The sequence below is a fragment of the Bos mutus genome, chromosome 15, assembly GCF_027580195.1.
Source record: "Bos mutus isolate GX-2022 chromosome 15, NWIPB_WYAK_1.1, whole genome shotgun sequence".
Lineage (NCBI taxonomy): Eukaryota > Metazoa > Chordata > Mammalia > Artiodactyla > Bovidae > Bos > Bos mutus.
In genome coordinates this window covers 57628956-57655883 of record NC_091631.1, presented here as the reverse complement: position 1 = coordinate 57655883, position 26928 = coordinate 57628956, and the positions used below count along the sequence as shown (strand labels likewise).

Below are 26928 nucleotides of genomic sequence, written 5' to 3'. Positions count from 1 at the left end.
GCCGAGGGACAAAAGACCTCGACATGCGCAGAAACGACTAAACTACAGTGCTCCTGGGCCAACTGGGGTAAATCCGGGTTAAGAGATGCTATAGTTATCCCTTCCACATAACTTGTAACTCTGGGCATGCCTCCCTCTCCCTAATTCTCTCTTCCTTCACTTAGCATTCTTCACTCTCCTACATATACTGTCCCTCAGCATCCGTTTAAAAGAAAGCACAAATAGAAAGTGATTAAAACAACTACACGTGGAATACATGGGTACTCAGTTAAAAATCATAGCACACACACAAAAAAAATCATAGCACAGCTATATATCAAAGAGAAAATTCTTTTCAGATCACTGACATCTTGTCCTCTGTATTTTGTCAAGTAATAGGGACAGCCTGTAGCGAATTAACTGCTTCAGAGAGACAAAGCCCTAATGGCAGAATACAGAATTGGAAGAAAAGTGAAAAGCTAAAGAAATTCTGTGCAGCAAATTCAACAAGATGTCAGTCATTGCCATTGCTACTACAACATTATGGTAAGCATTTACTGTGCTTACCATACAGGATGAAATCATCCTTTTAAAATTTAATACAACTACTTTATTTTACCAAAAAGGAAACGGAGGCCCAAGGTTGCATAGCTAAAGAAGTGGTAGAGCCATATTCCACCCCAGGTCTTACTACAAAGCCTGTGTTCTTCCAACCAGGAGACCAGGAAAAAGCTCTTGATTTCATACATTCCTCCACAGGCACCTTGATGATACCACACCAGTGACTCAGGGGTCATGCATCTGTTCCTGACACTCTGCCTGCTCCCCCAGTCGCAGAACTCTGTCCTGCCCTGTGGAGCTCTATGCTGCTGCTGCTGCTGCTGCTAAGTCGCTTCAGTCATGTCCGACTCTGTGCGACCCCATAGACGGCAGCCCATCAGGCTCCGCCATCCCTGGGATTCTCCAGGCAAGAACACTGGAGTGGGTTGCCATTTCCTTCTCCAATGATTCCTCATCCAAGTGATGCCAAATCAAACGTGGGTCTGCCCACCTGCACAGAAAAGTCAATGTACCAACATTGGGCTTTGTTGAAACAAAGTACAGTGTTTATTACAAGGAGAATGGGCAGCTCATGCTCAAAACACCTAAACTACCCCAAGCCTTTCAAGGGAGGTGTTTTAAAGGCAAGGTGAGAGAAACAGTTGAGATGTTCATCATCAGCTCATGGACATCCTTGATTGGTTGGTGATGACGTTAACAGGGTGGTACTTCAGGAGTCAGCCTCAATAACCTCCTGGGGTCTATGTCCTGGTGATCAACATGCAATTAACTTCTTCTATCTGGTGGGGGTTTAGAATCAATAAAACGCACAAGGATATGACTCAAAATATTATCTATAGCCCTTGAGACAGAACTAGAGTTTGTTTTTTTTTTTGAAAGCTAAACTATTATTATCTCGCATGACTGATTTGTTTCTGCATATTCTCATTTCTCATTGCATCAAATCTGCTCTTTGTTGGACTTCCCTGGCGGTCCAGTGGGGAAGACTCTGCACTTCAACTGCAAGGGGCGTGGGTTCTACCCTTGGTCTCAGGAATTAAGAACCCACCTGCTGTGTGGCCAAAACAAACAAAAAAAATAAACCTTTGGAACTCAGGGAAGGCCTAGGAGGCTAATGCTTTTCTACAAACAAGAGGCGGCAGGTATGGAAGAGGTTGGGGGGATCTCACCCCAGGAAGACCCTGCAGGGTCATGCTTGGTTTCATGCTTACTAAGCACTATTGGGGTTGGAAGAAAACTGTTAAGTCACATGCTCAGTCACTAAATCATATCTGACTCTTTGTGACCCTATGAACTGTAGTCTACCAGGCTCCTCTGTCCTTGGGATTTCCCAGGCAAGAATACTGGAGTGGGTTGCCACTTACTTCTGCAGGGTATCTTCCCAACCCAGAGATCAAACCCGTCTCTGTAGTCTCCTGCATTGGCAGATGGATTCTTTACCATTGAACCACCTCTGCCCTCAATTAGCTTAAAGTCTATGTGGAAGTGAAGTGAAGTGAAGTCGTTCAGTCGTGTCCGACTCTTTGCAACCCCGTGGGCTGTAGCCCACCAGGCTCCTCCATCCATGGGATTCTCCAGGCAAGAATACTGGAGTGGGTTGCCATTGCCTTCTCCAGGGGATCTTCCCAACCCAGGGATCGAACCCAGGTCTCCCACATTGCAGGCAGACGCTTTAACCTCTGAGCCACTAGGGAAGCCCAAAGTCTATGTGGAGAGCCAAGCAATACATGTGTCCTTAAGAGATCCCTTGATTCACTACCTAAACTTACTCCCATGCCAGTTTTCCTACTCCAATTAAAGATACTTCTATTCTCCTAGTTGCTTGGATCAAAAAACTAGGGATTCTGTTTGAATCCTTTATTTCTCTAACTCCAAAATATTTGTGTGTGCACATATATTTATCAGTAAGTCCTTTGAATTATTTCCCAGTCCAACCGCTTTTTACCACCCAGGTCCAGGTCACCATCATATTTTGTTTGCATTATAATACACTAATTTGTTTCTTTCAGTTCTTGCCTTTCCACATGCTCTTGTCCAAATACAAGAATAAATGACATTTGAAATCAATCATACTTCAGTTACAAAAAATAAAAACAGAAATTAAAAAAAAAGAATAAGTAAGACAGTTATTTCCTTCACAGAGTTTACACTATAATTCTAATCAGCAGAGCCTAGGTATTAACAGGAACATACATTAATTCACATTAGGGCACCCCATTCTGCAGAGTCCTGGGCTGGGCCAATCTCCAAATGTTCTTTAGAGATACAACAGAAAGCCCCAAAATCGAGGGGAGCAAAGTTTAGAGTTAATCACAGTTGAGAGATAATTGTTGAAATCCAAGGAAAGAAAAGTAACAGAAAGTGGCAGAAAGAACATGGGCTTTAGAGTCAGACAGACCCAAATATGAACTCTAAATCTGACACCTATTCAGTTCCATGACTTTAACAGCAGTCAACCAGAGAATAAACATGATGATGATACCAAAAATAATATGAAGCACTTGCAACTTAACCAAGCTAATAAATGGTCTAATTTTAAAACAAAGATCATGGCATCTGGCTCCATCACTTCATGGCAAATAGATGGGGAAACAGTGGAAACAGTGTCAGACTTTATTTTTTTGGGCTTCAAAATCACTGCAGATGGTGACTGCAGACATGAAATTAAAAGACGCTTACTCCTTGGAAGGAAAGTTATGACCAACCTAGATAGCATATTCAAAAGCAGAGACATTACTTTGCCAACAAAGGTCAGCCTCAACTAGGCTATGGTTTTTCCTGTGGTCATGTATGGATGTGAGAGTTGGACTGTGAGGAAGACTGAGTGCCGAAGAATTGATGCTTTTGAAGTGTGGTGTTGGAGAAGACTCTTGAGAGTCCCTGGAACTGCAAGGAGATCCATCCAGTCCATTCTGAAGGAGATCAGCCCTGGGATTTCTTTGGAGGGAATGATGCTAAAGCTGAAACTCCAGTACTTTGGCCACCTCATGCGAAGAGTTGACTTATTGGAAAAGACTCTGATGCTGGGAGGGATTGGGGGCAGGAGGAGAAGGGGACGACAGAGGATGAGAAGGCTGGATGGCATCACTGACTCGATGTACGTGAGTCTGAGTGAACTCTGGGAGTTGGTGATGGACAGGGAGGCCTGGCGTGCTGCGATACATGGGGTCTCGAAGAGACAGACACGACTGAGCGACTGAACTGAACTGAACTGAACTTTAAAAACCACTCTCAATTGATTTAGAGAGATGATATGGTAGAGTTAAGGAAGAGGAATTGACATTGCATAAAATATATTTATATTTGAGGAGACACTCAAGTTTTACTGCCTCTTCAGAATGATAGCATCTAGTGTTTAAGATGCTGTTTTTTTGTTTCCCTGTCATTACTCAAGATCAAAGTATTGCACACCTCTGAAGGTCACCAATCACATTATAGTCTCAGTGACTGAGCCACAGGTGTCTTTTGAGCCAAACAACCAATATTTAAATTTTTAAAATTTTATTTGGCTGCATCAGGTCTTAGTTGCAGCACTCAGGATCTTCACTATGTCACGCAGGATCTTTCTTTGTAGTGCTCAGACTCTCTAGTTGTGGCACACAGGCTCTGAAGTGAGAGCTCAGTAGCTGCAGCGTGAGGGCTTAGTTGCTCTGAGTTATGTGGGATCTTAGTTCTCCGACCAGGGATCAAACCCTTGTCCTCTGCACTGTGAGGTGGATTCTTAACCACTGGACCACCAGGGAAGCCCCTCAATTAACCAATCTTTTACAAAGTAGAAGATTTTTACAAGACAAACAAAAAGTCCAGAAAGTACAACAGTTTACAAACTGGTCTTTTTCCACCCACACCCACAAGGATCACTATGGAGAGATGAGTTTACTAAACTACCGAGGTGTCACATGGAGTCGTTGTTGAATCTCTTTCCTAAGCTGGGACTGCATTGATGCTACCTGTTGCTGGGTCAGGGCCTTGTCACAGGTCTGGTAGGTCAGTCTATAGCAGAGGCTGACCTGTTCGGTCTTTGGATGCTGAAAACGACTCAGGAATTGTATGGATATAACTGTGTCCTGGGACACTGCCCGGGCCAGAGTGTGAAACTCGACTTCATCAAATCTTTTCTTTTCATCTAACCAAAAACTAATATCATGCACATAGTATGGAGGATATAGGGAATAGCTTTTAAAGGGTTCTATTTTTCCAGGGGCAAAATTCTTCAGGAAACGACTATCAGAGGTCCACAGCATCCTCCAATCAGAGATATCCCAGACAAGCATGGCTAAGAGGTCCAAGTTCATACACACACACACAAAACACTGGTCTTTGTGTATCACGCTTGTAGCAGATGTGGTAACAGACCCAATAATCAGGTCCTTAACGCAATCCGGGCCGAAATTTTGAGACTTCACAGTAATCATATATCTTTCCCCAGTTGGTTGAAAGACAAATTCCACTGAGCTGCTCCGCTCAGAGCCCTCCAGCCATGTCTGGGTCAGAAGGTTGTCTAGAATGCCCTTCAGATGATCCAGTAGTGACTGAAGACAGCTGTCCTTCAGATTTTTATTAAATCCAAGGATATACAAAGTCTCGTGAAATGCTGGCATTGTGAAAGGTGAGATGCAGCACCTCTGAAAGACAGGTCCACTGAGGATGTGCAGAGAACCAGGGAGAAAGTCTGGTGCTTGGATTACAGCCTGGATGTGAACCAGAAGAGAAGGTCTAAGGCAGACCTTGGCCTGGCCATACGTTCCTTCATGGGCTTCTTCCTTACTGTCTCTTCTAGCGCTCTTGGGAAGGCTGAGTTCTGAAAATGACACTAGAAAGTCCTCCATGTCTTGTGTTATCCCACTAGTCAGGGACTCAAAATTTGAGTTATCTTCATGGAGACTAACCCAAAAGGCAGTTGATAGGATGTCAGGGTTGTGGGATGTGAGAACACTGGCATCTCCTTGTAGCAGCAAAGGGGAAGAACACTTCAGCCTTTTTAGAGGGAAAGCTTTCCCCAGTTCAGCAATGAGTTTCTCATTTATGGTCTTGATAGGATGACATGAAGGTGCTTCTAGGAAGCCCCTGTTTAAACACACACAAAAATAACTTTTAAAATTATAAATAATGATAATGTAGCTAGAATCAAAAAGAATAGCTTAATAAAAAGAATCATCAAGTTGATCCAGAAAGGAAACAAAGAAACCATCCACTATAAAGAAAGATGGCATGGGTTTCAGAATTCTGACAGCCTATAATATACCAGAAAATATGATAATTTAAAAAAAAATTTACTGGAGTATAGTTGATTTAAAATATTGCTTTTAGTTTCACATGTACAAATCAGTTATACATATACATAGGCTGTGCTGTGCTCCGTTGTGTCTTGACTCTTTGCGGCCCCATGGACTGTAGCCCACCAGGCTCCTCTATCCACGGGATTTTCCAGGCAAGAGTACTGGAATGAATTGCCATTTCCTACTCCAGGGGATCTTCCCAACTCAGGGATTGAAATCATGATTCTTCCATCTCCTGCTTTAGCAGATGGATTCTTTACCACTAACACCATCTGGGAAGTCCCATATATCCACTCTATTTTAGATTCTTTTTCTACATAGGCCATTACAGAGTACTGAGTAGAGTTCCTTGTGCTATAAAATAGGCCCTTATTAGTTATCTATTTTATATATAGAAATATGTGTAAGTCAGTCCCAATCTCCAAGTTTACACCCCCCTGACCCTTTGTAACCATCGGAGAAGGCACTGGCACCCCACTCCAGTACTCTTGCCTGGAAAATCCCATGGACAGAGGAGCCTGGTAGGCTGCAGTCCACGGGGTCGCTAAGAGTCGGACACGACTGAGCGACTTCCCTTTCACTTTTCACTTTCATGCATTGGAGAAGGAAATGGCAACCCACTCCAGTATTCTTGCCTGGAGAATCCCAGGGATGGGGGAGCCTGGTGGGCTGCCATCTGTGGGGTCGCACAGGGTCAGACACGACTGAAGTGACCTAGCAGCAGATCCTTTGTAACCATAAGTTTGTCTTCTACATCTGTAACTATTTCTGTTTTGTACCCCCTTTTTTTTAGATTTCACATATAAGTGATATCGTAAGATATTTGCAGATAATATGAAATTTTTAATTATAAAGAGACTGTGTGGGCCATACTTATAAGTATTCACAGCACAACATCATTAACAATTAATGTAGCATCCTTTCAATGTATGACTGCCTGATTATTAAGTCAATCAGGATACAACTAGAGACAGAAGAAGTTTCTGGTAAAATCAGGTTACCTGTTCAGTTTTCCTACAAGTACTTCTGGTTCCAGAAAAGAAAACCACTGGTCACCCAGTTTGATCCTGGAGATTCTTGGTTGCAAACTTTCAAAAGGTAAGCTCCGGGTGAAGATATGGTTCAAGGCACCTTCTATATGAAAGGACTTATCTTGACTCCTGGCAAAATAGCAGTTATTAAGTCTGTCACTATTAAAGAAAGCAATTATTCCTAAAGGCTGAATCAAGAAATTAGCAAGAAAAAGTGTCAATGGGATTTTTTATCATTAGTGAGAGAGATGGAAAAAGCTTAGATCTGTTATTACCTACCTATATCCAGTGCACTTGTAGCCTGGCAAAGCCTTACAGTTGAAGGGATGTACATCACTTAAAATGAATCCCCCCAGAGCGGCCATAGCAACCACTTGCCAACTGTTGTGCCATTCTCTCATTGGCTTATCAGCAGGAGTCCCACCTTGTCCTCTACACAATGCCACGTGGACTTCTCCGTCTTCTGCAAGAACATCTGCACAGCTAACAGGGATAAGGAAACACCAATCATTTACAGAAACAAGTAGGAATTAGCTGTATATACATGGTTCGTCTGTGAGATAATTAAAACCCAATCATATCTATTTGCAAAGATCTATTAAGACTTCAAACATGCAAAAAAAGGAGCTGGAAATAAGAATTTAAATTCAATGCTCAACTCGTAACTAATATTAGTGGCTGACCAGAAAGTTATCCAACTTCACATTTCTATTGTTCACGTATATTTCATTGAAAAGTCAATGTCTATAAAATTCCTATATGTGATTCAGTGATCAGGCTGTTCTTTCCCATTTAGAATTCACTCCCCTCCTGCTTGTTAAAATTTTACTTGTACTTCAAATACTAACTTAAAATACTGCCTCTGTGCAAAATTTCATGATAACTATGCTTCATGTTTTGGTATAATAGTATAAAGCACTGTTTTAAGTTCACAATAATTTTATGAGGTAGTTATGTTAATATCTTCAGTTTATGGATGAGGAAGCAAAAGCAAGTAAGGATCAAGTAAACAATCACAAAAACCACAAAGCTATTAAGTGGTGGGTGGGGATTTGAACGCAGATAGTTTGGCTCCTAAATTAGTTTATACTGGCTACTATCATTTTGCATTATCAAAAATAGGTGATTCTCCCTTTTCTGGCCCAACAGTACATGTTTGCACTTGTACTTAGCATTTAGGGTTAAATGTCTGCCTCTCCAACTAGACTGTGGGTTCCTTTGGAGCAACACGTTCTCTTGTATGTCGTATTTCCCAAACTAACATGTCTGAGTGCAGGAACTATGCAATGTACATCTTAAACATTTCACTTGTGAGTGCTCAGCTCTCCTCACCTCCGGAAAAACTTGGCAAGCAGTTCCCTGTTCTTAGCTACTCCAGCTTTGCGCCCACAGTGCGGAAAGTTAAAATAAATTCGATCAAATTCTCTGTCTTGCGGTTCAAAGGCATCTGCCAGGTGGGTGCAGTCCACACCGAAGCGTACCTCGTTACCTGGCATGAAATATAGACAGGAGGATGTGATAAAGCCATGGAACAAGAGAAAAACCCTCCCTAACACGAGGTGCAAAACAGCCCAGGTCCAGGCACACAGCAGGCTGTCTGTAAATGTCCATGGGAAGATGAAGTGCGTGTGTGCCAAGTCGCTTTGGTCCAGTCAGACTCTTTGAGACCCTATGGACTGTAGCCGGCCAGGGTCCTCTGTCCATGTGATTCTCCAGGCAAGGATACTGTGAGTGGGGTGCCATGCCCTTTGGCCCAGTCAGACTCTTTGAGACCCTATGGACTGTAGCCGGCCAGGGTCCTCTGTCCATGTGATTCTCCAGGCAAGGATACTGTGAGTGGGGTGCCATGCCCTTCTCCAGGGTATCTCCCCCACGCAAGGATCGAACACGTATCTCTTAAGACTCGCATTGGCAGGCGGGTTCTTTACCACTAGAGCCACCTGGGAAGCCCCGGGGAAGACCTAGAGCAACGGTCAAGTTCCCTGAATCCCCTCTATTCCCACCCTTTCCACTTAGTGGGGGGGCGCCACAGCTGGGCGGGGCTTCGTGGAGGGCTGGGCTTCGCTACCTCGCTCGCGCAGGCGCCGTAGGTTCTCTCGGACCACCAGATCCCGGGCCAGGTCCGCTGAGCGCTGGGGACAGGTGGCGGTTAGACTCGTGTTTGGATCCAGGGTCTCACTCAGAGCTACGGCAAAAGAGAAATTCCCCTCTCCAACCAACAGGAGGCGCCGTGGGGCCATGGCCCCCACGTGCTCCAGGCTCAAGTTCTCCGAGGCGCTCTTTTTTTACGTCACTTCCTTCGCGATTCTCTTGTGGCCCCACCTCTTCACGCGTAGCTGGTTGATGACGTATCACAGCATCTGGTTGTCTTGACAAACTGGGGCCGCGACGTCCCGAGTAGGAAGATAACCATGAGAGCAAGAACGAGACACCGGCCACCCAATCCCCTCACTCCCTCACCCCATCGGAAGTGTTAAATTCTTTTGGGCCCAAGGGCGGCCCTGAGCGACTTCGTCACACCTGCCTGAGGTCTTGAGCAGTCCCTAGCTTCGGGGGGTTGGGGGCGGGGGTGGGGCAGACAGGTCGAAGGTGAAGTGAGTTCTAAGTGAACGAAGCAGGGCCGGACTGAGGCCAAGGAGAGATGGTGCTGCGTTCTGCATCCTGACTCAGAGGATTTTTAACAGCCTTCATCTCATCCGAAATGACTGCAACCGATTATCATTGTTATTCGGAGTTTTTCCAGGTGATTCTTTCCCCTACCTTTTATGCATTCAAGAAGTGTTGAGTGTTATGCCCCAGGCCTATGGAGGCTGTTCGATATATGGAGGAACAGGATGTGGCCTATGACTTCTCTGAGCTTGTAGTGTGGTGGAGGATGCACGGCGAAAGAGACAATTCTGATTTAGTGAGATGCAGTACTCTTGCCTGGAAAATCCCATGGACGGAGGAGCCTTGGTGTCGGAGTTGGACACGACTGAGCGACTTCACTTTCACTTTTCACTTTCATGCATTGGAGAAGGAAATGGCAACCCACTCCGGTGTTCTTGTCTGGAGAATCCCAGGGACGGGGGAGCCTGGTAGGCTGCCGTCTCTGGGGTCGCACAGAGTCGGACACTACTGAAGCGACTTAGCAGCAGCAGCAGTACTATGAATGGAGTAATTCAGGTCGCTGAGGAGCACACTGAAGGGGACCAAGTTTGAGGATGAAGTGGAAAGATTTTGTGGATGAAATGCACCTGAGTTGAAAGCTAAGGGGACTGGGGGGGACTACACCTTTCCTGAGTCAGGAGGACTGAAAAGGCAGAAGTAACAATGCAAAAGCATGATGGAAAAACACAGTAGCTGAGTTTGACTGAAATGTAGTTTGAGGGAGATTGGATAACAGATGAGACTGAAAAGCAGGGACCAGTTCATATAGGCATTTTTTTATAGCCTTAACCTTACTCTGAAAACAGTGGCCAGCCACTGAAAGATTTTTAAGTAGGAAGATGACACAATTAAATTTTCATTTTCAAAAATTCTGCTTTCCTATGGAGAAGTGATAGAAGAAGAACAAGGTTGGTGGCAAGGAGTCCAGATAGAAGGTTACTGCAGTAACGGAGACTAGGGCTGGTAGTGATCTGAATTGAGACTTGGTAGTGGAGATGGACTTCCCTGGTGGCTCAGACGGTAAAGCGTCTGTCTACAACGTGGGAGACCTGGGTTTGATCCCTGGGTCGGGAAGATCCCTTGGAGAAGGAAATGGCAATCCACTCCAGTACTATTGCCTGGAAAATCCCATGGACAGAGGAGCCTGGTAGGCTACAGTCCGTGGGGTCACAAAGAGTCAGACACTACTGAGTGACTTCACTTTCACTTTCAGTGGAGATGGAGGGTAGTGCACTGATTAAAAAATCAACAAGACCTAGTGATTGAATAGATGTAAGGGAGTTGAAGGAGAAACCAAGAGTCAAAGATAAGCCCCAGTTTTCAGGTTTGGACAACTAAGTGGGTGGGGATGTCTATCCTTAACAGCCCCAGGGACAGTGTCATCTGATACATGGCCTGAGGACTTTGTGGGACCAACTGCTCTTAGTTGTCATGCTGTTTGTTGACATAAGTGCATGCATCTATCTTCACAAAGGCCCATGATGTGCGGGCAGTTACCTTTAAACTTACAGTGTTGGCTTTGTCTCTAGCTGTGGAAAGGTGCGTGGGTGATGACCACCAAATCATGGCCACCTGGTGATCTGGGTGATCTAAATTCTTTCTTTGCCTGGAGAACTGGGAAGGCCAGGTTTAGTGTCATCTCTTGTTTTAAAGAATATGGAACGTCAGAGTAAGGTTTGCTGTTACTCTGCTATAAAATCTTCAGACACAAGCTCCTCAACTTCAAAGTATTCATCTTCAGAGAAGGTATTGTCTTGCTCCTAAGCCAAGGGACCAGACTGAACTTTTAACCAAAATTAGAAATGGTTGGCTTTTGATTCCTTACCAAAAAAATTGAAATTCAGACATTGGTCATCTGGTATGTGCAAATTACTATTGATTGGGAGGGTATACAGAGGGAGAGGGTGCAGTAATGAAAAAGTGACAGATCTTGTCCTCAAGGGATGCATATTTCAGTGTAAAAGATTCCACACTTCCTTGAAGAACTCTAACATGTGGTATAAAGTTGCTGCTGCTGCTTCTAAGTTGCTTCAGTCGTGTCTGACTCTGTGCGACCCCAGAGATGGCAGCCCACTAGGCTCCCCCGTCCCTGGGACTCTCCAGGCAAGAATACTGGAGTGGGTTGCCATTCCCTTCTCTAATGCATGAAAGTGAAAAGTCAAAGTGAAGTCGCTCAGTCGTGTCCGACTCTTAGCGACCTCATAGACTGCAGCCTACCAGGCTCCTCCGTCCATGAGATTTTCCAGGCAAGAGTACTGGAGTGGGGTGCCAGTGCCTTCTCCAGGTATAAAGTTATGGATATATAAAAGTGTGAAGATAAAGTTCCATGTGAGACAATTGAGAGAAGTTAACTTGAGGTAAGGCATCATGAAAAGGGAACGCTGTATCCTAAGATGTGGCATTTGAGCTGGGCCCAAAGGAAGGAAACCATCATTTGTTGATCATTGATCTATCATATTATCTAGTTATCCAGCTCTCACTTCTCTGTCTTCTCTTTGAAGATGGCAGTAATTAGTCCTTAAATTCTTACACCTCAAAATCACCAGAATTATTTTCTAGTTCTCCAATAGTATTAGGGTACTGAAGTTCTCTTGCCTTTTGGGGGGGAGTGTATTTAATCCATTTAGTCATCTACTACTGCTGATTGAGAGGGTAGGTCAAAGGATTTATGAACTTGGAAGGAAACAGGATGACAATTATTAAACTGAGAGGAAAGCCTAGATCTTCAGAAGGTGTACTTATGCTTGGCCAAGGACGAGAAAGGGATGTGTTTTCTGCTCTCTGGTTTGTGCAACAAACTTTTCTATTGCCACCTTTTCCCAGAGACAGGTCCTCGCCTGTTTCCTTACAAACCCACACTATGGCAGCCTCATTAATGCAGATGGCCATGCTGAAGTGTGGACGGATTGGAATGATATGTCCAAGTTTTTCCAGTATGGATGGAGATGCAACACTAATGAAGATGCCTATTCAAACCGTACCCTGATGGGCAACTGGAACCAGGAAAGATATGACCTAAAGAATATCGTGCAGCCAAAACCCTTGCCTTCCCAGGTAATCGAACTTTCTCTTCTTTGTTTTCTTCTGTTAGCAAAAGAAACACCAATGGCCATTTGAGAAACAGGAATCTGATAACTTCCAATGCTGAGATCTTTCAGGCTTCTGTTCAGTGAATGGTTGGAAGAGGGCAGCAGTCCTCAGGTGGAACGCTTATCCCACTTTACTATCAAGCTGAATATTACGTTATTGTAAGGCTTCCCAGGTGGCTCAGTGGTAAAGAATCCGCCTGCCATGCAGGAGACACGGGTTCAGTCCCTGGGTCTGGAAGATACACTGGAGAAGGAAATGGCAACCCACTCCAGTATTCTTGCCTGGGAAATCCCATGGACAGGGGAGCCTGGTGGGCTATAGTCCATCGGGTTACAAAGAGTTGGACACGACTTAGCTACTAAGCAACCACAGGGTAATAAAAGGATGAGTATCATGCTTTTTCTCTTGCTTTTCTTTGGATTTCATTAGTCTACAGAAATATTTATCTAATGTCTTCTGATTCAGGTTAGTTTCTCCTCTGGTCCCTGCCAGCTAGATTTGTCATTTATCTTCATCTTGCCCTGAAATCTCCTAAACAAACACACACAGGATATAAAAATTGGTAGGATATAGGTTAATGCCATGTATAGATCTCTGGTCAAGCTAAAATAGTACAGAGCCTGCTAGAATGTATGCCATTGTGTCCTTTATTCCCCAGCTTTGGCTATAGACTCCTGTATTTTTAAACTACTACCTTTTCTTTCCAGTTTGGACACTACTTTGAAACAACATATGATACAAGCTACAACAACAGAAGGCCACTTTCAACCCATAGTAGGTGACCTATTCTTTTTAATTCTTATTGCCTCAGGAGGAACACAAAGAAAACTTAGATGAGTGAATGATTTATCTCTTTTCTCAGCTCTGACAGGTTTCACTGTATATTCGCTCAGAAATAACAAAGAGATTACTTACTAAGACTCCTCTTTTCTCTTCCCTCAGGGTTTAAGAGAGAACCTCACTGGTTCCCAGGACATCAACCTGAGCTGGTTCCTCCTCCATACAAATGCACAGAAAAGTCAACTTACATGACTAGTTATTCAAAGCCTCAAACTGATCATCACTCTGTGTGTGTGTGGAATCCTAGTAACTGCCAGTTTCAGAGTCCATGATTCTAAGAAAGAATAAGTTTCGTTTTTCCAGCATAGAACGTAGGAGGGAGCCCATTTTAAGCACAACTAAGAATTTAGCTGACTGTAGCACAGTTTTACTGTCTGAATAAATAAAGCCCAACAAATTTTCTCTACCCCCACTCTTTTAAACCAAGATTTAAATGTCAAATTTAAGTTAAGTATATTTACTCTTATTCTACATTACGAGTGTTGTAGAACAGCATTGAAAAGAGTTATTTCTTTCAAATCTACAACCACTCTGCTCTTCCCTGCCTTGTGTGAGGGGCAAAGCTGCAAAATCCATCCTGACTTAGGCCACATTTGGCTAGATGCTTTCTGGATGTGAGCCTGGTAGTCATGGTCAGATAAGTTATATTTACTGTCCTCTAATGCATATCCCCTCTTAAGGACTAGAAGAAGAAATATAACTATTTTTATTAATATGGAAAATTTGAAACATAAAAAACTAGACAGAATAGTATAATGAACTAGCATGTACCATTACCCAGCTTCAACAATCGATGACCAATCTTATCTATCCCTATTTACTTTCTCTATTTTTAAATTTTTCTCTGAAATTATATAATTTCATCTATAAATATTTCAGTTTATATCTCAAAAAGAAAAGACTGTCAATTTTTGACTCCCTGATGAAGATTGCCAAAGAAAACTGCTGATCAGACAAAGCTGAGTTGTTTATTAAACCTGTGACAAGGAAGAACCTCATCTTGACACAATCTTGGTAATGATTCAGAAAGGTGATGTTAGGGTAGGATACTTTTAGGAATTTGGGATGACTCAGCCAGTTTAAGATGGGTCTTTCGTTGTGAGGAACTGGCTACAATTGAGAAAAGATTGTGAATAGTTTAGGGTTGGTGAACACTCAGAGGCAATGGTCTTAACATCAGTACTTTCCTTTTTTTTTTTTTAATCTCCTATTTAAGATGACAATGTAATATATGGGAACTGTCTCCCATATATTACCTCCCAAACCTTCATTATTTTTTGAAACAGGTATGAATATGGAATTTATGTTATACATGATGTTGGGTAGTGACTAAGTTTTGTTTATTTCTGTATGGCTATCCAGTTGTCCCAATATTAGTTATTAAAATGACCATCCTTTCTTCACTGCTCTTCAAAGCCATTTTTAATATAAATCAACTATCTGTGTATACTTGGGTCTGTTTCTGGGCTCTCTATTATATTCCATTAGACTAACCGTTGTTTTTTATTTAATCCCATCTTAGCTATAATGCCTTAATTACCTCACTATCTTAATTATGATAATTGTATAAGTCTTAACATCCAGTAGATCAAATCATTTTACTTTGTGTTTCTGCAAGAGCATCTTAGCTATTTTTGACCCTTTGCATTTCCATGTAAATTTTAGAATCAGTTTGCCAAGTTCCACAAAAAAGATAGGATGTTGATGGAAATTGCATTGTATTGTTTGATCAGCTATAGAATTTGAATTATTATCTCTTACTAATATTAATAATTAATTGGTATATATTTTCCAGTATGAATATTTTATAGACACATGTTTTAAGTTTATATGTTATGTGTCTATCCTACTCCCTAGGTATCCAGTGCATTTCTTATTGTGATAAAATATAACATAAAATGTAGCATTTTAACTGTTTTTAAGTATACAATTCAGTGGCATTAAATACATGTTATGCACAGTGTTATGCAACCATCACCACCGTTTCCAGAACTTTTTCATCATTACAAACTGAAACTCTATACCAATTAAGCAACAAATCCTTGTTCCCCTCTTCTCCTGTCCCTGGTAACCTCTATTCTATTTTCTGTGTCTATGAATTTGCCTGTTATACGTACCTCATATAAGTGGAATCATACGATATTTTTCTTTTTGTCTCTGGTTTATTTCACTTGGTTTGTTTTCAAGTGTCATCCATGTTACAGCCTGTGTCCTTTCTAGGACTTCCGTTGGATTATGACACATTTTACTTCTCTGTTCACTCGTTAGTAGACACTTGGGTTGTTTTCGTCTTTTGGGTAGTGTGGGTTCTGCTGCTATGAACACTGCTGTGCTGTGTGCGCGCTTAGTCGCTTCGTATTGTCTGACTCTTTGCGACTCCATGGACTGCAGCCCGCCAGGCTCGTCTGCCCATGGTGGTTCTCCAGACAAGAATACTGGAGTGGGTTGCCATGCCCTCCTCCAGGAGATCTTCTCAACCCAGGGATCGAACCCAGGTGTGTCCCGCATTGCAGGCAGATTGGATTCTTTACCAGAAGAATCCCTGAGCCACCAGGAGAGCTATGAACATTGGTGCACAGGTACTTGTTTGAATCCCTGCTTTTGATTATTTTGGGCATATACCCATAAATGGAATTGCCAGCTTATGTGCTAGTTCTATTTAACAGTTTGGAAATGCCACAGTTTCCCATAGTGGCTGCACTTTTTTACATTCCCACCCATAATGAACACACAAAGGTTCCAATTTCCCCACACCGTTACCAACACATGTTTTCTGGTGTTTTGTTTGTTTGTTTCCATTTTATAATAGCCATCCTAGTGGGTGTAAAATGGTCTCTCATTGTTTTGATTTGTGTTTTCCTAAGGGCTAGTGGTCTTGAGGATCTTTTCATGTGCTTTTCAGTTATTTGTATATTGTCTGTGGAGAAATGTTTATTCAAGTCCTTTGTTCAGTTTTTAAATAATTTTATTTATTTATTTTGGGACTGTGCTGGGTCTTGGGTCTTTGTTGCTGCACAGGCTTTTCTCTAGTTGCAACGAGTGGGGGCTACTCTTTAGTAGCAGTGCACAGTCTTCTCATTGCAGTGGCTTCTCTTTTTGCTGAGCACAGGCTTTACGACACATGGGCTTCAGCAGTTGCAGTGCAAGGGCTCAGTAGTGCGATTCCCCGGCTCTAGAGTACTGGCTCAATATTTGTGGTGCACAGGCTTAGCTGTTCCACAGCATGTAGGGGTCTTCCCAGACAAGAGATTGAACCTGTGTCTCCTGCATTGGCAGGCAGATTCTTTACCACTGCTTTGCTCATTTTTGAACTGGGTTGTTTGCTTTTTTGTTGTTGAATTGTAGATGTTCTTTATATATCTTTATATATTTTGGATATTAATCTCTAATCAACTACTATATGATTTGTAAATATCACTCTGTGGGTTCTTTCATTCCCTTGTTAGTGTCCTTTGATATACAAAAGTTTTCAATTTTGATGAAGTTGAGTTTATCTGGTTTTATTTTTTTATTGCCTAAACTTTTGGTGTCATATCCAATAAATCATTGCTAAAGTCAATGTTGTGAAACTTTGTCTGTGTTTTCTTCTAAGCTCTTATGATTAGGCATTTGATTCTCTTTGAGTTAATTTTTGTGTATTATGTAAGGTAAGGGTCTAATTTCATTCTTTTGCAGGTGGATATATAGTTTTCCCAGCACCATGTGTTGTAAAGATTGTCCTTTTCCTGTTAAATGGTCTTGATGTGTTTGTCAATGATCTTTTAACTGTATATGTGAGGGATTATTTCTGGGCTCTCTATTCTTTTCCTTGGTCTGTGTCTGCCTTTATGCTAATACCACATTTTTTAAAATTATTGTAGTTTTGTAATAAGCTTTGAAATCACAAAGTGTGAATCTTCCAAGTTTGTTCCTCTTTTTCAAGATGGTTTTGTCTATTTCAGGGTCCTTTGAGATCTCATGTGAATTTTAGGGTGGAATTTTCTACCTCTGCCAAAAATATATTGGAATTTTGATAAGAATTGCTTTGACTCTGTAGGTCACTTTAGCTAGTATTAATTTCTTAACAGTATTAAGCCTTCTAATCCATGAACACAGATGAGTTTCCATTTCTGCCTTCTTTACTTTAGCAATATCTTTTACTTTTTAATGTACAAGTTTTTTGCCTCCTTAGTTGAAGCTATTCTATGTATTTTATTCTTTTTTATGCTACTGTACATGAAATTGTTTTCTTAATTTCCTTTTTTATTATTCATTGTTAGTGTATAGAAATGCAACTGATTTGTATGTGTTGGTTGTATATCCGGCAATATTGCTAAACTTGTTTATTAGTTCTAATGATTTTTTTGGTGAAATCTTTAGGGTTTTATGCATGTATGATTTTTGTCTTTTGTAAATAGAGACAGTTCTGCTTTTTTCTTTCCAATTTATATGCTTTTCTTTTTCTTGCCTAATTGCTCTGGCTAGAGCTTGCAAAAATATATTGAATAGAAGTGGTGAAAGTAGATATCCCTGTCTTGATCCTAGTCTTAGAAGAAGGACTTTAAATCTTCACTATTGAGTGTGATGTTGGTTATGGGTTTTTCATATCAGGTTGAGGTAATTTCCTGAAACCTATGGCTGAATTCATAATCTTCAGTCCCAAACTTTTCCTTCTTATATATTTCATATCTTTGTGAATTCCATAGTTTTCTTTTATGTGTCTTAACTACTCTTTCTTATTTTTAATATTATATTAATATATTACATAATAAGTTCACACAGTTGTTAAAAACAGAAAGCAAATAATTATTTTATATCCCTCTTTCTCAACCTTCCCATTCAAACAGACACCAAGCCCTGTAAATTCTCTCCACACATTATGTCTTGATTATGTCCCTCTTTTTTAACTTTTATGTTAGAATATAGCCAACTAACAATGTTGTGATAGTTTCAGGTGGACAGCAAAGGGACTCAGCCATACCATTCTTCCTCAAGCTCCCCTCCCATCTAGGCTGCCACATAACATTGAGCAGAGTTCCCTGTGCTATCATGTCCCTCTTTTTTACATCTCTGTCACCTTTACCATATTCCACTGTCCCATCATTTCTTACTCTTGCCCTTTTGGTTGCTGTCTCTATTTTCTATTTCAGTCCCTATTTTTCAATCACTATACCGCTCCCAGATTGAGTCTAAAAATGCAGGGTTGATCATGCTACTCACTTGGTTAAAATCTTTCACCAGCTTTTATAGCCTTCAAAATAAATTTCAAACTCCTTAGCCATGTTTTCTCTACTCTCTGACTCTTTCTTCTTCATCTGCCACGTTCCCTCTCCAGTGCTCCTGCCTAGGCACTTCATGCTGTTCTTCCTTCTAGATGCATTTTCTTCCCTCTTAACCTTGCTAAGCCCTATAAACCTATAAAGAAATCAGTGAGACACCCACTGAGATGGCTATAACCAAACAGAGAGATAACGATAATTGTTGGTGTGGATATTGAGAAATGGCTATAACCAAACAGATAGATAATGATAATTGTTGGTGTGGATATTGAGAAATGGCTATAACCAAACAGATAGATAACAATAATTGTTGGTGTGGATATTGAGAAATGGCTATAACCAAACAGATAGATAATGATAATTGTTAGTGTGGATATTGAGAAATCAGAACCCACAAACACTGCTGGTGGGAATTTTAAGTGGGCAGCTTCCTTGGAATGTAGTCTCAGAAGGCTAGATGGAAAGTTATATATAATCCGGCAATTCCACTCCTAGATAGATACTCAAGAAAAATGAAGACATATGTCCACACAAAAACTAGTACATGACTGTTCATAACAGCATTATTCATTACAGAAAAAAAGTGGAAGTAACCCAAATGTCTATGAAGTGATGAATAGGTAAATAAAATGCAGTAGATCCATGTAAAGAAATATTGTTTATCAATAAAAAAGAGGGAAGTGTTGATACATGCAACCATCTGGAGGGAATTTCAGAACATTCTGCTAAGTGAAAGAAGCTAGTCACAAAGTGCTAGATATTGTATTATTCCACTACATTAATTGTCCAAATATATAGAGACAGAAAGTAGATTAAAGGTTGCTTAGGGCTTGAGAGATGGGCATTGGACGGTGATAAGTCACCATCTTGGCTAATGAAATATCCTAAAATTGATTGTTGTGATGGATATACAACTATGATGCACTTTCAATGGGTGAATAGTATAGTAAGTGACTAGTATCTCAATAAAGCTGTTACATAATTTTGGTCAGGGATAATTGTCTCCAAGATTCCTTTTTTAAAATTTTTATTTATTTATTTCCAATTGGAGGATAATTGCTTTACAATATATTAGTTTCTACCATACAGCAACATGAATCAGTCGTGGGTATATGTCCCCTCGCTCTTGAACCTCCCTCTCTCCTCCCACCCCATCCCACCCTCTAGGTTGTCACAGAGCTCCCTGCATCATACAGCAAATTCCCACTAGCTATCTGTTTGACATATGGTAATGTATATGTTTCAGTGTTACTCTTTGAATTTGTCCCTCCCTCTCCTTCCCCCACTGTGCCCACAAGTCTGTTCTCTATGTCTGCGTCCCGTTGTTGCAGGATTCCTTCTATGTACAAGGTAGGTAATCCTCTTAAGGGTCCCCAGAGCAGACATTTTGAGTGGACATCATAGAATCTTAAAAAGTTGTGTCTTTTTGTGTGCCCCCTCTTCCACTCTTGTATTAGGGCAAAAAATATGTGTTATTTTTGTAGCTAGCACATAGTATGCACGCAAATAGTTGTTGAATGGTGATTGTAAATCTTCAGATCAAAGATCAAATCCAGGGTAATATTCAATAAAATGTGAAGTTTCAAATAGAAAAAGATTTTTCTAAGAACAAACATGTATCATTCCCAAACCGTTAGGCAAAACTTCCATTTGGTTTCTAAGTGGAAACCAAACCAAATTTATATATCTTATTGAAATTATATATATCTACTATATACCCATTTCCCAAATTTATTCTTTAATAATGATAGTTTTAAAAAAAAAAGGTAAAGTACTTAACACAGTGCACACCTAATAGTAAGTGTTTAATAAATGTTAGCTAACATTAACAAACAAAATAAATGCTAATTAAAATTGCCTCAACAAACTTCTGGCATAATTCAGACATAGAGAATGAAGTAGAATTATGGGTGAGCTAACTATAAAACTAAAGAAAAATCCCTCAAATATGCTGGCCTAGAAAAGTCCTGTACTAATAACAGTGAACAAACAGCTATAGCAAAACATGTGGTCTGGAAAAGAATAACAATAAAAAGGGTAGAGTAACTTGGGGGTGGTAATAATAATAAAGGCAACCCTGTACAAATTTGTCAGAAACATAAATATTACACTCTAATAGACAAAGTATGATTCATTTAAGATCAAATCATTATTTCTGCTTGAGAGATCTGGTAATATACACTAAAATGATTCAAGCTGACACTTGGTTTCCAGAGCATTTTTCCATTTTTCACACTGTTTAATTCAGCCTCCATCAGTTAAGGTGTTTTTGCATACCAGTAACATAAACCCCCCCTCAAAATACACTAGACAAAAATGAGACATAGTACATTCTGAAGTAAGGAAGCTCTAGAGTTCACCAGTTTAGCAATTCAGTGACCCATCAAGGTCTCAGAGCTTTACCATCCTCCTGCTCAGCCATCATCAGTTACCATGGATGCGCCCTCATAGTTTCAAGATGGCTACTGCAGTCTATCACATTCTTATGCTCCAACATGGAGAGGAAGAAAAATCAGTCTCTTTCTCTCTGTCCCGTCTCTCTCACTCCCCCTTCCCTCCCTCACTCTCTCTTTTTAAAAGGTAAAAAGTTTTGCTATAAGTATCTCCTGCAAATTCTCCCCTCACCCCCTACCCCCACCCCCATCTCATTGGCCATAATTGGGTCATAGCCCTTTCAAGACTAATCTCGACAGAAGGAAGGGAGTTTCCATGGTTGATCTGGGTGGAGCTTGGATGAACCTTTCATTCTTCTGAAGCACATAGCTAGGAAGAATATAGTGGATACCTAAACCACTCTGGGGTTCTGCTGCCAAGACTGAAGGTGGTAAATAGGCTACTTAGGCAACAGTGTCTACTACACAGCCATAAAAATTGGCTCTAAGTGTAGAAAAATCTGACTTCTGGCTAGATCATAGCATTTCAGACCCATCCGGGAGCAGTATTTTTAAGAGGAAACATTTTGAACCTGCATAAATTCGCAATGTATATTGTCCTAGCTCCACACTCCTGTATCTTGAAAACTTTTGGCAATTGTTTCACGTATTTTATTTTAGTAGCATGGCCAGTCCCCAAACAGTAGGCTCTGTGAAGAAAAGAATCCTTGTGAGAAATCAGAAATCAACTGCAAGCGGCTACAGAAAAAAAATGAGTTGTTTATAAGCATTTATACCAGGGCTATTTTCATTAATTGAATCAGAAGTTTGTCTAGACTCACAGAAGTGAAGCAGAGGTGTTATTGTAAAGTAGTATGTCTTTCTTTCTTTGGGCTTCCATGGTGGCTCACACAGTAAAGAATCTGCCTGCAGTGAGGGAGATCCGGGTTTGATTCCTAGGTGGAAAAGATCTCCTGGAGAAGGGAATGGCAACCCACTCCAGTATTCTTGCCTGGAGAATTCCATGGACAGAGGAGCCTGCAAACTGCAGTCCATGGGGTCGCAAAGAGCCGGCCACGACTGAGCAACTAACACACACACACACACACACACACACACACGTCTTTGTTTAACCTAAATAAGAATCATTTATTGATCATTTACTATAATTCTTAAAACTTAAGATACATACCATATGATATTACCTATATGTGGAATCTAAAACACGACATAGATGAACATACCTATGAAACAGAAACAGGCTTACAAACATAGAAATCAGACTTGTGGTTGCTGAGGTGGTGGGCAAATGGGGAGGGAAGGATTGGGAGCCTGGGATTAGTAGATGCAAACTATTATATGTAGGATGAATAAACAACAAGGTCCTCCTGTACAGCACAAGGAACTATATTCAATATGCTGTGATGAACCATAATGGAAAAGAATATGAAAAAAAATGTCTATACATATGGATAACTGAGTCACTTTGCTGAGAGCAGAAATAAGCACAACACTGTAAATCAACTGTGCATGCACGTGCTAGCTGCTTCAGTCATCTCCGACTCTTTGTAACCCTAGGGACTGTAGCCTGCCAGGCTCCTCTATCCATGGGATTCTCCAGGCAAGAATACTGGAGTGGGTTGACATGCCCTCCCCCAGGGGATCTTCCCAATCCAGGGATCGAACCCACATCTCTTATGTCTCCTGCACTGGCAGGCAGGTTCTTTACCACTAGTGCCACCTGGGAAGCCTGTTCATCAACTGGATTTCAGTATTTTAAAAAATTAAAAAAAACTTTAACTTTTTAAATGATGGATCAATGAATTGTGTTTTTCCCAGTCTTAGTAAGTGTTCACTAGCTAATTTAAAGACTACACCTGAGAGGCTTGTTTGGTGATAATCACCTGTCCTATTTATTGCTTTTGTAAGTCTGCTGAAGGCAATGCTTATCAGTGGGAAAATATCAAAGTTGAGGATACCATCTCTTCCCTGGTGACATGATTCATTTCAGAGATGCACTAAGGCATTTTCTGCATTGTCATCGAGACATCATTGAGATGTGTTATTGGAACCCAGGGCCAAAATCAAAGAGGGAGGAGAGGTAGGAACTGATCTTCTTTGAGCTCTGCCAAGAGCTTTACCTACTTTTTCTCCTTAATTTACTCTTTACAATGAGTGTAGGAATAAGCACCCCATGTTATAAGTGGAAGACTTAAAGACCATAAAGTTTTAAGTGGTTTGCTAAATTTATCCCATTAGTAAGTGTTGGAAACAGTCATTCAGACTCTAATGTCCCTGGAGCCCCCTAAAACATAATGTGATGATTAACACAAAATATTCAAACGCAAGACAGGTATCTGTTGCTGAATGATATTTATTAGCTTAATAATTTGGGCCTGCCCTTAGCATTAATAAGCTTCAGCACTAGTCACAAGGTTTTCATTCACTGGTGGGGAACTTTTCTTGTTTTAAAAAATGCATTTAGAGAAAGGGCATCTACTTCTTGGGGGCTGCAGTGACAGCCGGCTTCTCTTCACGGGTGATGGGAATGGTGCGCTCGGGGCCGGAGGCCTGTTTCCTTGGTCCATTCACAGTGAGGACCCCATCAGATGACAGGGATGAAGTAATGGCGAGAGGGTCCACGTCAGCTGGGATCCGGTATTTCCTGTGGAACTCCCGGGAGATAAAACCATGTTCATCCTAAACCAAGAGAAGAAGGAAAGAGGTAGATAAGAACAGGAAATAGCATCACTTGTCTAACACTCAGACATCCTCCTTCCCCTTAGCTGTGGCCAAATGCATGGCAACATGAGAGAAAGCGAAATGGTTGTTCTGTTGGGTCTATGATGGAATTGCCTAAGTGGTCACTCCTACCAATGAGAATCTGAGAGGTCTGAACAGCCAAACTTCTTAGCTCTCCAAGCCCTGAGCTGTGGATATGTTCAGCAGTATTTCCCAACGGTTTTGGATCAGTGTTTGTTGGGCCCACAGGATTTGGAATATCATCTCGATTTAAAACTTGAATCTCTTAAGGAAGCCCAGAAATTGTCCTGATGCTTCAGGAATGTTCCAGACCAATAGGTATAATAATGATAATAACAAAAACAATAATAAAGACTACACCCAGAAGACTGATCTAAATTAAATCAGCAAAACTGAAACAGCCTAAGGACCTCACACTAGACTATTGGATGCACAAGTTACTGTGTTATAACTAATCAGTAAGAAGCAAACTCACTGAAAAACTCTCCCAGAAAGTAACGAGCAGTTATCTCATTCTTTAGAATTCTCCTGAAAAATTCCATCCCTAACCTTTATAACTCATGCATCTCAAACATTTATTTAGATGGGCTGTCAACTGATTTCCACACGGGTCTAGCGTATTAGGAGCTGAGTACAGCTCTGAAATTTAGGCAAACGAAGTAGTTCAGCATTAAGATGGGCTAAAGAGAATTACGCTAAAGCTGAAACTCCAGTACTTTTGGCCACCTCATGCGAAGAGTTGACTCATTGGAAAAGACTTTGATGCCAGGAGGGATTGGGGGCAGGAGGAGAAGGGGACAACAGAGGATGAGATGGCTGAATGGCATCACCAACTTGATGGACATGAATTTGAGTGAACTCTGGGAGTTGGTGATGGACAGGGAGGCCTGGCGTGCTGTGGTTCATGGGGTCGCAAAGAGTCGGACACGACTGAGCGACTGAACTGAACTGACTGAACTGAAAGAGAAGTGACTTCTGGAATACCTAAAAGTCTCAAATTCAAGGGCCTTCCAAGTGCATGCAGTTAATACAATTATGTAAAACAATCAGATGTCTGAAACCACTATTTAAGTCAGTGGTCTTCAGCCTTGACTGTGCATTAGAATTCCCTAGGGAGCTTTTTAAAAATCTTGATTTAAATGATTTGAGATATGCATGAGTATTTTTTTTTTAATTCCTCTGGTAATTTTAACTTTGGCAAAGTTGAGAACCACTGGCTTAAACAGGAAGTTAACATCCCATCTATCCCTGAGGCAATCAAATCAAAATAAGCAACAAAGATCTGGCCAAAACAACAACAGGTTTATCCCTGTTCCTGACCCCAGTGGCTTAGGACTGGAATGTTGCAGGCCTCAGGGGCTGAGGGCAGTATCTGGCATATAGCATGCCCTGGAAAAAGAGCAGAAGAGAAAGTCAGCTACATACCTGGCGCTCTTCATGTTTGCCATGCACCTCAATCACATCTCCCAGCACCTTGACCTTGAGTTCCTCTGGGGAGAAGTGCTTCACATCCAGGTTGACAGAGAATCTGTCCTTCTCCAGACGCATCTGGAAATGGCAAGGTGGGGACGGGGTAAGAGAAAGGGTAGGAATGTAAATGATACTAGTACAATCTCATCACTCTGCAGATTTGCTCTCTGTCCAGGTCGTTCATCCTCCTGTTTTTAGCTAAAAATTCCTTTTTGAATAAACATGCCCTCTGGCTCAGGGGCATCACCGTAGTGGTACCCCAGGCACAGCACTTGGTCGTCAGGCCCAAACTTTATTTACAGGGACAGGGAAGGAGACAGGCCACCCCGGGGACAAAGTACAAGGACGGGCCGCGGCGTGCCTTGTGCTGCTTCTCCAAGCCAAGGCCTGGCCTTGTCGTTTGTCTGTAAGACAAAGGCCCCTTCTTCTTACTCAGGTCTCTGCCAAGTTTCCCACCCACTCAATCTGGAATGTTCTGCTAGCTCCCATTGTCCTTCCAAAGCCCTTGCCCACTCAGCTCCTGTTTACTCACACTTGAATATTTTTAAACCAGAGTGTTATCTGTGACAGCTTCTGTCACTCTTATCTGTTCACCCCATTCTCCCACCGTCTTAGGACAACTGGGGGGGGTCCCTAAAGTGGACCTACATTCTATTCTCATTAGGCTTGGACCCAGGCCAGCGCCCTGTCACAACCCTTAGAAACCCGGAAAATCATAGGTGAGGGAATAAGAAGGAAGAAAATAGTGGTTGCTGTCTCCAGCTCCATGCAGCAGGGGTGGAAAGCTCAGGATGAGGCAAGACTGTCTTCCTGGCTCTGAAACGTGAGATGACAGTATTTGTCAGGAGTGTGAGGTGTTAGAAGGGGTGAGCAAAGGAGTCTGAAGGCAACTCTTTCCCTGTAGATTGTTATGAACCAAACCAGAAAGGGACATCCTACCCAGAAGATAAGGAATAGAGAATGGCCTTCATAGTGCATGGAAAATGTAACAAATAGGATACAGAGGAGCACACCAAATACAAATAGGTGACTGGGGAAGAGAGGAACTAGGGGCCTCACCCGTCTTCACTGCAGGACACACAAGTGCCTAAGACATGTAGGACCCTTAGGCATAGATTTAGGCCAGGAGGAAAAGGACAGTGGATGGAGATGCTTCCAGAAGGTTCCAGAATGAACTCTCCTGTCCGGGAAAAGGGGAGACTTACCTCTGAGAGGCCAGTGTCAATCCAGCTGGGTGCCCGCAGAAATGAGGGCGGCCGAAGGTAGAAGGGGCTCAGGGAAGTAGAAGCTGGGAAGAGATCAGACTCTAACAGGTGCTCGCCAAAAAACTGGTCAAAGAGACGGCTGGGAGAGTGGAAAGGGAAGAAGGGGCGGCGGATCCAGGGGTGGTGGATGGCGATATCCATGGTGGTTAGGTGAGTGTGGGGCGTCAGCTGGCTGGTCAGCTCCTTCAGCCGCAGCTGCAGCCAGCCCCTTATATACGCAGTCTTGTGAAGCTTCTGGAATGGTGATGTCAGGAGTTTTATTATCCCAGCTCACCGCCCGTTCATGAGGACTTGTGATTGGGGATTTGGCAGTATGACACATACCCAGTACTCACTGAGCTAAGAAAAGAGAAATACAAACGCGCCTGAGC

The 26928-nt window shown here is 41.9% G+C and overlaps 3 protein-coding genes across 3 annotated transcripts; 1 reads left to right on the top strand and 2 right to left on the bottom strand.

The window, feature by feature from the left end:
- Nucleotides 1–1092: 1092 nt before the first annotated feature.
- Nucleotides 1093–9139, bottom strand: FDXACB1 (ferredoxin-fold anticodon binding domain containing 1). Its single transcript, XM_005901536.2, has 5 exons — nt 8919–9139; nt 8183–8339; nt 7130–7333; nt 6821–6979; nt 1093–5607 (listed from the first exon to the last, which is right to left on the bottom strand). Exons 1-5 carry the CDS (start codon nt 9088–9090, stop codon nt 4425–4427), a joined length of 1875 nt encoding a protein of 624 aa, XP_005901598.2. The 5' UTR covers nt 9091–9139; the 3' UTR covers nt 1093–4424.
- Nucleotides 9140–9201: 62 nt separating this feature from the next.
- On the top strand, nt 9202–20224 carry CFAP68 (cilia and flagella associated protein 68). The gene is made up of 4 exons (XM_005901535.2): nt 9202–9593; nt 12323–12553; nt 13297–13363; nt 13532–20224. The coding sequence occupies exons 1-4, from the start codon at nt 9552–9554 to the stop codon at nt 13699–13701; spliced, it is 510 nt and encodes a 169-aa protein (XP_005901597.1). The 5' UTR covers nt 9202–9551; the 3' UTR covers nt 13702–20224.
- Nucleotides 20225–23415: 3191 nt separating this feature from the next.
- On the bottom strand, nt 23416–26761 carry CRYAB (crystallin alpha B). Its single transcript, XM_005901534.3, has 3 exons — nt 26498–26761; nt 25248–25370; nt 23416–23759 (listed from the first exon to the last, which is right to left on the bottom strand). The coding sequence occupies exons 1-3, from the start codon at nt 26696–26698 to the stop codon at nt 23556–23558; spliced, it is 528 nt and encodes a 175-aa protein (XP_005901596.1). The 5' UTR covers nt 26699–26761; the 3' UTR covers nt 23416–23555.
- Between the last annotated feature and the right edge of the window lie 167 nt (nt 26762–26928).

Excerpts from the sequence above, each read along its gene's own strand:
- FDXACB1 (XM_005901536.2), bottom strand. The coding sequence starts at position 9,090 with ATGGCCCCACGGCGCCTCCTGTTGGTTGGAGAGGGGAATTTCTCTTTT. Across the intron at positions 8,340-8,918 it reads ACGGCGCCTGCGCGAGCGAG|GTAACGAGGTACGCTTCGGT; the intron begins GTAGCGAAGCCC and ends ATTTCATGCCAG. Across the intron at positions 6,980-7,129 it reads TACAAGTGCACTGGATATAG|GAGTCAAGATAAGTCCTTTC; the intron begins GTAGGTAATAAC and ends CTATTTTGCCAG.
- CFAP68 (XM_005901535.2), top strand. The coding sequence starts at position 9,552 with ATGACTGCAACCGATTATCATTGTTATTCGGAGTTTTTCCAG. Across the intron at positions 9,594-12,322 it reads GTTATTCGGAGTTTTTCCAG|AGACAGGTCCTCGCCTGTTT; the intron begins GTGATTCTTTCC and ends ACCTTTTCCCAG. Across the intron at positions 13,364-13,531 it reads AAGGCCACTTTCAACCCATA|GGTTTAAGAGAGAACCTCAC; the intron begins GTAGGTGACCTA and ends CTCTTCCCTCAG.
- CRYAB (XM_005901534.3), bottom strand. The coding sequence starts at position 26,698 with ATGGATATCGCCATCCACCACCCCTGGATCCGCCGCCCCTTCTTCCCT. Across the intron at positions 25,371-26,497 it reads TTGACACTGGCCTCTCAGAG|ATGCGTCTGGAGAAGGACAG; the intron begins GTAAGTCTCCCC and ends TGCCATTTCCAG. Across the intron at positions 23,760-25,247 it reads GCAAACATGAAGAGCGCCAG|GATGAACATGGTTTTATCTC; the intron begins GTATGTAGCTGA and ends CTCTTGGTTTAG.